Here is a 13,585-nt window from a genome sequence, read left to right on the forward strand (position 1 = left end):
TGTCTGTGTGTGTCTGTGTGTGTCTGTGTGTCTGTGTAGGTGGTCCCTCTTTGGACCTGGAGGGAGTTAATATCCGTTGTATGGAGTATTGTGTGACCCTGGACGGCTTCGCTGTGGTACTGAGTGACGGACGCCTGGGCTTTATCACACCGCTCAGTAACACCATCACCGCAGATGTAAGAATACTCACAGGCCAACGATGATGATGTTAAAACAAGCACTCAGCACAAATGTCAAACACGTGATCCAAACCCAGATTGTAATAAATGCATAATAGTTATGGCATTGAAAAAGTTGATGGAAGTCTGATTCGTCTTCACAAGACTTGCAGACAGCCAACTGTTCTATAGCTTATGCCATCAATATGCATATCAGCATATGACATTATCTGACGCCATGACAGTGGAACCACCACCAAAATTATTTTGACAATCCCTTATTGTATACTGATTTTTACCAGGCCTTTGTTTCTGCAGATAAATTAAATGTTCTGCTGGCTTTTGAGTAGGTAATAGCATTTATTAGGCCATGTTTTGGGGTATTTGTGTGCAAAAGAAATCTGTTTAGGTGTACATTAAAGAAAAAATCTAAAGGCTAACAGTATACATGTAATTAGTATATAAATAGAGGCAAAGTGAACAAACTGTTCTCTTTGAGTGTTAAACATGTAGATGTGTGACGAGACCTTGTCCTAGACTTCTCATTGGGTTAAAGATTGTCTCGCAATATTGGTATAATAAATGTGATTTCATAAGTGCAGAGCAGCCATCAGTAGACGGAGTCTGACCTGGTTGTTCTTATAATACATCTGGCTTTGAACATGAGTCTGGCTTGGATTGCCTTTAATGATATTAAACAAAGATAAATGTTCTCTCCTCGTATTAAAATGGTCATAAATCAATACAAGAGCAGCCTTGTTTACTGCTGCAATGAACTTTACGTTTTAACCTTGGTTCTTTGAGTAAAGACTATTCTTCCAATCATATTTCTTAATTGAAGTTTTCTTTAAAATATTCTTAAAATCTTGTCTTTTTGTCATGAACAAAATCTTGTGTCTTGTCTCATCTCGTGAGCTGAGTGTCTCATCACACCCCTACAAACAAGTTTTAAGATAAGGGAGAGAACTGTTAACATCCTTTATGGTTTCAGTGAAGTTTAAATGTATGGCATGAGCACCAGTAACCTTAGTAATCCTAAAGAGGAGAGACACATAGAAGCAATATGTTCAGGTCAAAATGTTTTCAGACTTAGACTAAAAATAGGGAATCACAGTATTTTTTATTAATACCCTGATAATATGATTCAATGCAGGACTTGTGGCTATTACTTTGTCTTGGCAGGATTTTAACAGTAAGAGTATGTGTAAGATATCTTTTCACATCCAAAAAGGCAAGAAGAGCTCACCATTAAAACATTTTGGCTAGGAATGATGTTCTTGAAATCGGAGAAGTGGGTGTTGTTGACTCCATCAAGATACAAATGTGTTCAGATATAAATGTCATATTAAAATCGGGACCAAGCAGTCTGCTGCTATTGTTTTTATTCTCTGCTCTAGAGTTTCATTTAGACTTACCAACACATTTTAAAGATAAATATAAGTGATGGTATTAAAGGAATGCTACCCTGATCTGCCACTGACATCATTCACACATTCAGTTATTTGTAATTCATAAATGTTCTTTTTTTTGTGTGTGACCAGCAGCTGCAGGGCGTCTGGGCAGCAGATGTGACTGATGGCACCTGTGTGGCTGTCAACAACAAATACAGACTGATGGCCTTTGGCTGTGCCAGGTACACGTCTGCAACTGTCTCTCTGTTCGTATCTCTATATTACAGTGTTGGGAAGAAAACCTGTGTGTGCGTGCGCGCATTTGCATCCGTGTGTTACAGGGATAGAATGTTGTCCGTGTTGTGTGTCCAGTGTGAGAATCTGTCAGTTTGTGTTTGCCGAGCCTACCTAGTGTGTGCTCGTCAGACACTCCCATATTACTTATAGATCTGCCAGGTTGGCAGGGATTTCTCCTCTCTATTGCTCTCTCATCTCCTCCTTCATTTTTTACTGTGTTTTTTACCTTTTTGGGCGCGCACACACAGAGTTCCAGATCTTTATGTAATTATTGTCCAAACAGTCCTTTGCAAATGATAAGAGTAATCAGACTGTCTCGCTTTACAAGGAAAAAACACTTTCATCGTCTGTCTTTTGAACATCATTTGAATACAGCTTTCAAAACACCCTTCTAGATAAAAGTGGGTGTTACTCTGATGCAGATCGCTGTGATTTTTACCACTGAATGAGCAAGAGGTTAACTGAAAGTCAGTAGGCAGCAACTGTAGTATTATATTCAGGCCTCTGGGATTAATCATTTGCAATCACACAAAAAAAAAATAATAACCTTGATTGTGTTTTCATTTCAGCGGCTCAGTGCTGGTGTACATGATAGACACCACGACTGGATCCATGCAGCTCTCCCATAAACTGGAGCTCACCCCAAAACACTACCCAGGTACCACAACAAATGCTCCCCATCTCTTGCTCTTTTCTTCCGTCCCTTTTTTTGTCTCTCTCCTCTCTTTGTTTGTGTCACACCCGTGCACAAATTCCTCCTTAAGATAACTCACATTCCTTCAGCTGTCCCTTGGGTGCAGATGCCTTTGTTTCCCTTTAGGTCACATCTATAGCTAAAGCTATAGCTCCCCCTAGTGAGCGTACTGCCATTAAGGCCCGTCACTATCTTAACAATTAATCTGGTATCTGGATCTGTCTTGAAAGTCTCTAGAATAGAAAATACTTTGTCTACTTTTGTTGCATGAAAAAAGGGACACATTTGTCTTTGGTTTGCATGTTCAAACTCCAAACTGCTGTTAAAAATGGTACAATAAAACACAGTAACATAAAAACACAACACACAATAGAAGCTACATTATTATAAATGTGTATTATAAATGAAAACCGGTTACTCAATGGTAAGGACTGCATCAATGTTATAAATAGATATAAAGTGCTGTCTATTTATTTAACCTCAATGGAATTTAATTTCCTCAAAAACAACCTTAGAAGGTATTAAAGAGTCTAGCTACAGTGGCTAGGAAGCTCAGCTGTCTATTAATGATGGAATAATGTGTTGATTTTGGCAGAAATCTGATGAATAAATTATTTTAAATTGGTTATTCCATTCATGCGTTTTCTGATGCGTATCCTGGTCCAGGTCACATTGATTTTTATAAATTACATCATTAGGAATAAATGTTATACACTGCTGGGAAGTACTGGAACAATGTAATATAATAATAAATAAGTCTAGATCATTTGGCCTCTACTGGTATTCCATTGTACTATTATACTTTGACTAGAATGTGTTTTCCTTCTATGAAGCGTTAAAAAAGTATTAAAAAACCTGGAAAAAAAAGTAATTCTCCAACAGGATTTTGTAACTAACATGCATATGGACTGAACATTGGTGACTGTATTTCAAAACACTTTGCTCAGCTACTGCCCGAGCTATCATCAAACAATAATATCACTCTGTAATATCAAGCCCTGTTATTCAGAGAGTATACTTATGATAAAAGACCACACATGAGCTCAGTAAATTAATGAAGTAGACAATATTTAAAAAATAGTCTAGGTCACTCATTATAATAATTATTATAATTTTCACAAGTTATCATGTAATAAGAGCATAATATAATGTGATTTTAGTATCAAATATTAGAAACTGCTTAATTGTTTGCAAAAATATTTAGGTAGTATTTTTAAAAATACAATCTGCATTCTTTGCCTGTTCAGACATGTATAACAAGACTGGTCCAGTCAAGCTGATCTGCTGGTCACCTGACTACAGTGTTGCCATGGTTACATGGGAGTGTGGTGGCCTATCGCTGTGGAGTGTCTTTGGAGCCCACCTCATCTGCACTCTGGGAGAGGATTTTGCGTAAGTGGACACACACACACACACAAACACACACTAATTCACTGATGGACACACTCCATATAATGCAAATTTATTTAAATGTATATATTCTTCTTGCTTTTTTTATAACTTGTATTTTTTGTCCTCCCCTCAGGTATCGCTCTGATGGTACCAAGAAGGACCCTATTAAAATTAGCTCAATGGCAAGTGGATTTATTTAATACATAACATGAAGGGACATTTCAATATAAAACTGATATGTAAAGCATATTTAAGAGATTTAAGGTTACAGAAATTATTATAAATAATGGCAGGAAATTAGTTGTCAAAATTAAAAGCACAGGTGTTATGTTGTGGTTATGTTAAGATTCAATACCTACTGTATCCTGTTATTTACAAGCAAATTGTTTTTCATTGAAGTGAAACAGAGGTAATACAGGCTGTGTAATTATATTCCAATAAGAATAATAATTTTCTTTCTTTTTCTTTTGCATGCTTTATTGTGCATATTTAAATGATTTCTCTATATGTTGGTAGTTTGCCTGTTACATGTAAAATGCATTTCTGTTACCATTGTACTTTCTAGTGCTGGGGAGCAGAGGGCTACCACCTATGGGTGCTCCCGAGCAAACTGGTGAGGGGAAGTCAGGAGGAACAGCAGCAAGAGGAGGAGGAGATTGTCACACCTCCACAGCCCTCCCTGCAGGCCGGCATACTGCAGTTCCACTTCATTAAGAGTGCCCTTACAGTCAACCCCTGCACGGTGAGAGCAAACATACTGCAAGTTTGGTGAATACACATACACACACACACACACACACACACACACACACACACACACACACACACACACATACACACACACACACACATTAAACAAACATCATGCTATTGTTGTTCCTCTCTTGGCTGTACAGAGTAACCAGGAGCAGGTGTTGCTCCATGGTGAAGACCGCCTCTACCTGACCTGTGGTGACCCCTCGCAGGTCCACAGCACCTCAGACACACATCCGCACACACACTTACACCCACACGATGGCAGCCCGCTGCACCACCCCCTCAACCCCGACTCCTCTCTCTCTCAGGGACTAAGCACTTTATTGGGACACAAGCACTGGCATGTGGTCCAGGTAAGGTTGCACATTCATCACACCTGGTTTGATGAGATTTATGCAACAGGGACAAAATTTCATGTCAATTATATGTCAGTGTAGCCCCAGGCCATCCTGTAGAATCAGCAACAGAGGCTGCGATTATTTTCATTATTAATTATTCTGCTAACCGTCTAAAACCCCAAAATATTCAAATTTATGTAATGGAAGAACAGGAAATGCAACAAATGATGAAAAGCAGGAACCATCAAATATTTGGCATTTTAGCTAATCGATCATCCAAAAGGTTTTCTGCAAGCTTCAATTGTGAGATAGATCTCGTGCTGTACTGAATGTAAAGAGCCATAGCCAAGCAATAAATATTGTTTACAGTAGCTAATAATGCTAATAACACCAGTCACAATAGCTATGTTCAACAAGTGCCTTGATTTTGTGTGTGTGTGTGTGTGTGTGTGTGTGTGTGTGTGTGTGTGTGTGTGTGTGTGTGTGTGTGTGTGTGTGTGTGTGTGTGTGTGTGTGTGGTGTGTGTGTGTGTGTGTGTGTGTGTGTGTGTGTGTGTGTGTGTGTGTGTGTGTGTGTGTGTGTGTGTTGTGGGTGTGTGGTGTGTGTGTGTGTGTGTGTGTGTGTGTGTGTGTGTGTGTTTCTCAGTGGATATAAAGTTTAGTCTATTATCTTGTATTTCTCATAGTATTTTTGTATCCCTCTAGATTCACAGCACATACCTAGAGAGTAACTGGCCTATACGGGTACGTATGGGAACATGTGTGTTTGTAATTTTGCCTCCTGGTCCACTAGGTCAAGTGTCATAGACCCGTGTGTTAAATCGTTTATGCAATTATCCCCCATGGGTATTCGACTTGAACTTTCTGGCTTTGAATCTGATGTTATGTGTGGGACACATTTATTACAATTATTCACCCATGCCACGTTTGAGCTCAGACTCTAGAAGCTGTCATAGTCCAGAGTCTACAAAGCAGTAATGTTTACAAAATCAACAAATTTTGCTGCTTTCATAAGTGCATGTACATAGCAGAATGATTGTTGTACAAGGTGTGGGAGGAATAGATGCTGCTGTGAGCCTGTAAATCCCATTTTCCTTTTAATGGATATACAAAAAAACTTGACATGTCAATATACTGGTAGTTATTAAAACTAACCATAAAACTGTGTTTATTTTTGAATGTGTTTGTATTCTGTGTCAATACATGACATTATATTGGGTGTGTGCGTGCAGTTTGCAGCCATAGATACAGCAGGCCAGTGCATGGCTGTAGCAGGGAGGCGGGGCTTTGCACACTACTCCTTATTCACAAGGAAATGGAAGCTGTTTGGAAACATCACTCAGGTATGTGGCTGTGTAGATTGAAAGATAATAACCCTCTTGTAATGGCTTCAGTACAATTGTCAATGAACAACTGGTGACTTACTTTGAAAGAATTCTGCCAAAATGTCTTTATTTTTATGTGGCTCTAGTACATCCTTGGTGTAATATATGCCATAATGTTGTCTGCACAGCTAGCTTCTCTATCACAAGATAGCTGTCAAAATACTGTTAAAATAATAGAGTATTTTAGGGCAAAGTTTTATTTTATTTCCATTTGTGTTTTGTGCCCAAGTAAATAATGTTAACGTGTGTTTGCGTTTTTCTGTAGGAGCAGAACATGACAGTGACGGGAGGTCTGGCTTGGTGGAAGGACTTTGTGGTTGTGGCCTGTTACAATTTTATAGACCAGCAAGAGCAGGTGAGACTGAAGCACCACTTATTGTTTCTCATAAATTCCACTTTTAGTTTTGTTACATTCATTATGATGCTTCCCTCTGTTGACACCAGTTGAGACTCTATCAACGCTCATCCAACCTGGACAACGCCTTTGCATCTGTGACTAAGCTGCAATCGGACACTCTGTTGCTCAATGTCTTCAGAGACATGATCATCCTGTTCAGAGCTGACTGCTCCATCTGCCTCTATAGCATAGAGAGGAGGAACGACAGGTGGGCTCCTGTATACACACATTACACTTTCAGTCTTCAACTCCACAGCACTCAATATCGTATCCCTGACATTGATCTTTTCCCAGGGTAATCTCATGTGTTTGCATTCTGCCAGGCCTTCACTTTTGTCCAACGTTGTCCTGTAGTTATTTATACTTGGAACATATTTGCTTTTTGTGCCTTGTAACAGTAAGGATGATGAGGCCGGATGGATTATACATACTAAACCTTTACCAACTGTTTTGACATTGTATTTCTAAGTAAGGATTGGCCAAGCTTCTTTTGATAAACTGGATACTATTCTTTACATTGAGCACATTTCTTCCTTTCAAAGTCTAGTACCAGTGAAATCCTTGGCACCAGTAGTCATAGTAGTGTTCGGTAATAGTGTTACTTAGCCACTTTTTCCCTTTGGAAAAGAGGCTTTTAGTAAAAGCTATTGACCTAAAACTCCATCACATGACCGAACTGGGATCCAGCGGAGTAGACATTGTTTTTAATTAACAGTGTTTGGCTAGCCTATGAACCATTTAAAAAAGTTAAAAATTCTGCTTACTGCAATTTATTGAATTAATTGAATCAAGGAACTTGTCTGAATAAAATATTTAAGTAAGCTGCATCAAGTTGTTCGCCAGCATTTTGGATCATTAACTGTGTAGACGTTCAAAGAAAGAGAAGAAGAAGAGAGAGAAAGAGAAAAAGATTTGGCTTAGCAGTCACATGCTGTTGCCTCTCATACTGAAAGCTTTTTCAAAAACCTTACAGATAAAGTCACAAATTCTTAGTCTTTTTTTTTAAATTTTTTTTGTGCATTAGTGTTTTTACCTGGAAGTCATGATTCTGTTTTTATAATACTTATGTTCACCTCTATTTAATATTCTAGTCCACACCCGACAGCCAGCGTGGAGTTGTTGCAGGAAGTGTCAATGTCTCGCTACATCCCTCACCCTGCCCTCGTGGTTTCTGTCACACTCACGTCTGTGCGCACAGAGACTGGCATCACATTGAAAGCCCCGCAGCAGGTAACACACATACAGTACACACACACACTCACACTTACACACCTAAACTGACCTATACGGTCTCTATAGGTTGCAAGTGCATTCATGTTTTATGTACGTGTGTCCATCTCAGGCCTGCATGGCAGAGAGCATCATGTTGAATCTAGCTGGCCAGTTGATCATGCTGCAGAGGGACCGTTCAGGACCGCAGGTACGAGAGAAAGAAACGCCTGCCAACAACAAGAAGCTGGTGAGTTCAAACAATAAGCAATGCAGTGGTGTGTCCTGGTCTCAGGTTAGACTTGTGTGTTTTGCACCAGTGCGTCAAGTACGTTTTTTTATCCAACATGCAAGCGGGAAAAAAAGAACTAATACTAATGCAACCCTCTTCAATTTTACAAATAATTAAAGCTGTGCAACATTTTACACCGTTTTCAAGCTGTAAAGCTGTTGCTATCAAATCACTGTATCACTGGCGCATTTGATGTCCAGGGCGCTATTTCACAAAAGCAGAATTTATAAATCCAGGTTAACCGATAAAGCAAGGTTTGACCTAGTCTAATCAATGCATTCTGGCTTTGTGTGTTTCACCACAGCCAAGCCAGGCTGAGGAGTTAGGACTAGGTCGAGCCAGGATGAAGTCATTTGGATAGATACGCATTCACAGCTTTCTTTGTACAGACTGCAAAGTTAATAACAGATTTACTGATGCTGAAATGGAGAATGTGTGTGTATGCTTTACATAGCACATGAAATCAGTCATAATTATCACATTCAAGGAGTAAGGCTGCTAATCATTTGCACAAATTAACAGTTGTACATTTTGCCTTAAAAGTGAGCAGAATGGTTTCAGTTAAGAGCTGTGGTTTGAAAATTTCCATTTTTAGACTTTCAGATCATTCAGTCCGTTAATTTGCTATTATCTGCCACGCTTTTACTTGCTGTTTTATGAAAGCGGTTGAGTTTCCTTCTTCCTATATATGCTTTGCTTGACTCACAAAAGAAAAACATCAATGAAATTAAACTCTGAAATCTAAAAACTAAGTGATCAAGTCAATGCACACTGTAAATATGACTGTAACACCAAACTGTTAACAACAATATGAACAACAGTGTTCATAAACACAATATAACAGCAAAGATTAGTCATATATAATTTCAAAACATAATGGTCACAATGTTAAAATAATGCCAGTACTTAACTGAACAGCAATATGTACCTGTTGTATTTTAATGAAAGCTAATAATTATAAGGTAAAAACCACTGTAGAGTGAACAGAAAAGCACCAGGATTAATAAATCCTGGCTGTTGGCCTGGTCAGGACTAGGCTAGATGCACAGAATAAATCTCCATGGTAATTTATCTGCCTCTGCTTTCGTGAAACTGAGTCAAGGCTAAATTCATTGACAATAACTGGGGAATTCCTGGCTTAATCTGCTATCTAAGTTTTGTGGAATAGCCCTCTGGGGATCTTAATGCTGGCCTGATGCTTAGTTGAGTTGCTAGTTTTTTCAGATCTGTAGTCTTTGGTGTCACTTTCACACAGTAACCAAAGATTTTAATTATAATCTTTTAGGTCTACAACTAAAGCAGCATGTTTTTGTAATGGTGCAATGAATATATTTATTATCAAATCCCTATATTTGTCTTTCTCTCCTAGCTACCATTTTGTCCTCCGGTGGTGCTGGCCCAGTGTGTGGAGAATGTGTGGACCACCTGTCGCTCCAATAAGAAGAAGCGTCACCTGCTGGAGGCCCTGTGGTTGTCCTGCGGTGAGGCAGGCATGAAAGTCTGGCTGCCGCTGTTCCCCCGAGACCATCGCAAGCCCCACTCCTTTCTCTCCAGGCGCATCATGCTGCCCTTCCACATCAACATCTACCCGCTGGCTGTGCTTTTCGAGGATGCCCTGGTACTGGGGGCAACCAATGAGACTGTGCTCTACGATGGGCTGCAGGGATCCTCTGAGCCTCTGGAGGCGCTGTTCCCCTACTGCACCGTAGAGAGGACCTCCCAGATCTACCTCCATCACATCTTGAGGCAGCTGCTGGTCCGCAACCTTGGTGAACAGGTATGTGGTGCCTCCTGTCTCATACTAGGGGGTAAACAGATTCAAAACACTTCACTTTGACAAACTTTAGTCTTTGCGTTCTGTGGACCATGTATGTGAATACAACAGTTCCATATTATGATCATACCATAAGGCCTTTGATTGTTTGCACACTTACAAAGTCCACTTTTTCCTTTTGTCCATTCCTCTTTCCATTCATTCTCTCCCATAGGCTTTGATGCTGGCTCAGTCATGTGCCTCCCTCCCTTACTTCCCGCATGTCATGGAGCTCATGGTGCACGTCGTGCTGGAAGAAGAGGCAACATCGCGGGAGCCCATTCCCGACCCTCTGCTGCCCACCGTGGCCAAGTTCATCACCGAGTTCCCCCTCTTCCTCCAGACCATCGTTCACTGTGCCAGAAAGACGGAGTACGCCCTGTGGAACTACCTGTTTGCTGCTGTGGGAAACCCCAAAGATCTGTTTGAGGAGTGTCTCATGGCTCAGGACCTGGACACAGCAGCCTCCTATCTGATTATACTGCAGGTAGTTACACACTGACACAACTGCACATATTCCGTTTTTTATTGCAAGGATTATCAGACATTTTCAGCCTAGGACAGAAGTATCAAAAAAATGTCTCATGCATAGTCCCACCACAAATAAAATCATTGTGCATACCTAACTAAATCTGTTGAGGGTGTCATGATGTCATAAAATGTTCCCAGCCTTCATCTTTCTCCGTATCTTCCATCTGTCCCTTCTTGTGTGCTGGCCTTCTCTGTAAAGAACATGGAGGTTCCAGCAGTGAGCAGACAACACGCCACTCTACTCTTTAACACGGCGCTTGAGCAGGGCAAATGGGACCTCTGCCGGCATATGATCCGATTCCTCAAAGCCATTGGCTCTGGGGAGATGGAGACTCCGCCTCCAACACCCACCACTCAGGTAGAGAACTTTAAATGATCCCTACAAATATTATTTCCTCTGCTTGCCATTTTTCTTTTGACTCTGTCTATAGATATCATTCAAGGAAAAGTTAGGTAGTCAGGTTTTCCACCAAATGAAGGTGAAAGTGAAATGTTTCCAATATTTTCCATTTCAGGAAAATTGGAGAAACCCCATCAGGCTTTGTACTCACAAACATTATGCTATGCTACAAACATGAAATAGTAAAGTGTAACTCTGTCTTTAGGAACCCAGCTCAACTGGCGGTTTTGAGTTCTTCAGAAATCGCAGTATCAGTTTGTCACAGTCGGGAGAGGCCATCACTACGGGCAAGTTCAACCTGCAGAAGACCTTCAGTATGCCCTCTGGAGCATCATCTAAAGGGTATGGACACACACACACACACACACACACACACACGCACAGTAACGTAGATTGTGAACCAGTATAATGTTTTGTTTCAAAATGGCCTCACTGTAACATTAAAATGTTTCTACATTTTCTTTCTCTATCTCTCCTTTTTCCTGTGTTCATCTCTGTCAGTCGGGATGTGGAGTGCGCAGAGAACATGTATATTGATATGATGCTGTGGCGCCACGCCCGCCACCTTCTGGAGCAGGTCCGTCTCCGTGACCTGGGTTGCTTCTCTGCACAGCTGGGCTTCGAACTCATCGGCTGGTTGTGTCGCGAACGAAACCGCGTGGCCCGCGTTGAGGATTTTGTTTCTGCGTTGAAAAGACTCCATAAGGACTTTCTCTGGCCCTTCCCTGTTATTCCTGTGGGAAGCATCAGCTCGCCTCTGAAGAACGGACGGTGTCGCACTGGTGAGGATTCAGGCAATACAGAAGCTGTCTCTGCAACTGACCAAACCTCAATCAGTCTGTTTGGTGTTGTTGCTAAAAGCACACAAGATGGCATTAACCCATAAATGTAATAAAATGTACATCATTAACAAGAACATTTTTAACATTAACATGTGAACTGGGGTGTCTGCTTCCCCGGCTCACAATACTTATGTCTCTAATATTATAATATAATATAATGATATAATAAATCATAGTTCTTGGTGTTTTTGTTGTTGTTACTCTTAAGTGCTGAGCACTCGACTGTTGAAGTCGCAGTCAGCTGACAGCCTTTTGAACAGCGACATGGACACGGCGCCCCCTCAGGCAGCTTCCAGCAACCTCACCTGGCTGGACGGGCTCGGCGAGAGGCCCAAAAACATGGACACGGCCTCGTCTGCTCACTCCAACCAACACTCGCCACAGACACATGATGCGTTCCTGTCCTTGCTCACCAACAAAGGTAATGAGACTCAAACACGTCATCTATGTCCAACTATTAACATATATATAAAAGGAACTTGGTCATTGTCACCAGTTTTGCATAACCCTCCTGAAGACGTCCCATTGTCCTTTTTTTCTCTCTTATTCCTCCTCTTGCTTTTCTGCACCCCTTTAGTGGAAGAGTACAGTGTCGGCTCGGCAACAGACTTGACCGAGACCAGCTCAGTGGTGGATGGTGATTGGACGATGGTTGATGAGAACTCCTCCACTCTGAGCCTAAGCCAAGCCGAGCTGGAGCACATCTCCATGGAGCTGGCCAACAAAGGCCCACACAAGTCACAGGTGCAGCTCAGGTGAGATACCGTCACTAGACCTGACTTCTATGATCCCACTGCAGTCTTTGTTTGTTACCCGCTTTAATTCAATGAGAAACCAAAGGCAGTACTTGACAGCTGTGCCTCTCCGTTTCCTTCAGGTATCTCCTTCATGTGTTCATGGAGGCGGGCTGTCTGGAGTGGTGTGTAGTGATTGGCTTGATCCTGCGGGACGCCAGCGTCATAAAGCAGGTGATCGGCTTCCTGGACAGCCCCGAGGTTCCCCAAGAAACTGTGCAGAGTGTCCGCAACGGCTTATTGGCTGTCGACACATGGGTCTCCACTTACTGGTGGGTGTAGCTCATGGCTAGGTCTTTTTTTTAAGTAATTAAATACAAATTTTAAATAGAAATCACTTGTTAAATGCTGCATTTTTGGAATCAGAATTGTATGTGATGAACTTAACAGCATTGGTTTAGGCAGTTGTGATCATAAACATGACAATAGCATTTAACACTGTGAATGTTTTCAATGTGTTGGCTGTTTTAGCAAAAGTGGCATGGTGAAGAAGATCATACCCAATGTAACCTTTTCCTCTCCTCCATCCCTATTCTTTTTTCCCAGCCTGGGTTACAAACCATTTCTCCACCTGATCCAGCCGCAGCTGCAGGAGCTGATGGATTCAGCAGCTGAACAGGTGCAGCCTGAGTCCTTCCAGCCCACCAGCCAGAGCTCCAAGCTCAGCGGCTCTGAGGGGCTGGGAGGGGCTGCACTACCGCGGCCAGAGGACAGTAGAGGAGTAGCGGCTCCGCTGGGCCTGGCCCTGCCCTCCCTCGAACCCGCGGGAGGTTTTCCCCGTCCCCCCTCTGAGGACTGTCCTCCCGAGCAGACAGAGGAGCAGGGAGAAGAGGAGGGAGCCTACGACTGTACCTTGTCCTGAAGCCAGGAGAGAGTGTGAGTGTGAGTGTGAGTGTG

General features: G+C 41.6%; 1 protein-coding gene across 4 annotated transcripts in view; it reads left to right on the forward strand.

The window, feature by feature from the left end:
- ric1 (RIC1 homolog, RAB6A GEF complex partner 1) overlaps positions 1-13,585 on the forward strand; it is a 49,069-nt gene that overhangs the window by 18,459 nt on the left and 17,025 nt on the right. For 2 of the 4 annotated variants that reach the window (XM_032540102.1, XM_032540106.1), the window contains 22 exons: positions 40-176; positions 1,700-1,791; positions 2,416-2,504; positions 3,788-3,932; positions 4,066-4,114; positions 4,498-4,674; positions 4,829-5,041; positions 5,731-5,769; positions 6,258-6,368; positions 6,676-6,765; positions 6,855-7,015; positions 7,899-8,037; positions 8,150-8,266; positions 9,678-10,085; positions 10,297-10,608; positions 10,852-11,010; positions 11,258-11,394; positions 11,554-11,834; positions 12,103-12,315; positions 12,472-12,649; positions 12,772-12,960; positions 13,235-13,585. The exon at positions 13,235-13,585 is cut by the window's right edge and continues 2,534 nt beyond it. In XM_032540102.1, the coding sequence (XP_032395993.1) occupies positions 40-176; positions 1,700-1,791; positions 2,416-2,504; positions 3,788-3,932; positions 4,066-4,114; positions 4,498-4,674; positions 4,829-5,041; positions 5,731-5,769; positions 6,258-6,368; positions 6,676-6,765; positions 6,855-7,015; positions 7,899-8,037; positions 8,150-8,266; positions 9,678-10,085; positions 10,297-10,608; positions 10,852-11,010; positions 11,258-11,394; positions 11,554-11,834; positions 12,103-12,315; positions 12,472-12,649; positions 12,772-12,960; positions 13,235-13,550 (3,752 nt within the window). In that variant the 3' untranslated portion in view covers positions 13,551-13,585. The remainder of the gene's footprint in view (positions 1-39; positions 177-1,699; positions 1,792-2,415; positions 2,505-3,787; positions 3,933-4,065; positions 4,115-4,497; positions 4,675-4,828; positions 5,042-5,730; positions 5,770-6,257; positions 6,369-6,675; positions 6,766-6,854; positions 7,016-7,898; positions 8,038-8,149; positions 8,267-9,677; positions 10,086-10,296; positions 10,609-10,851; positions 11,011-11,257; positions 11,395-11,553; positions 11,835-12,102; positions 12,316-12,471; positions 12,650-12,771; positions 12,961-13,234) is intronic. The other 2 variants (XM_032540103.1, XM_032540105.1) reach the window with 2 other exon arrangements.

This window comes from Etheostoma spectabile, chromosome 16, assembly GCF_008692095.1.
Source record: "Etheostoma spectabile isolate EspeVRDwgs_2016 chromosome 16, UIUC_Espe_1.0, whole genome shotgun sequence".
Lineage (NCBI taxonomy): Eukaryota > Metazoa > Chordata > Actinopteri > Perciformes > Percidae > Etheostoma > Etheostoma spectabile.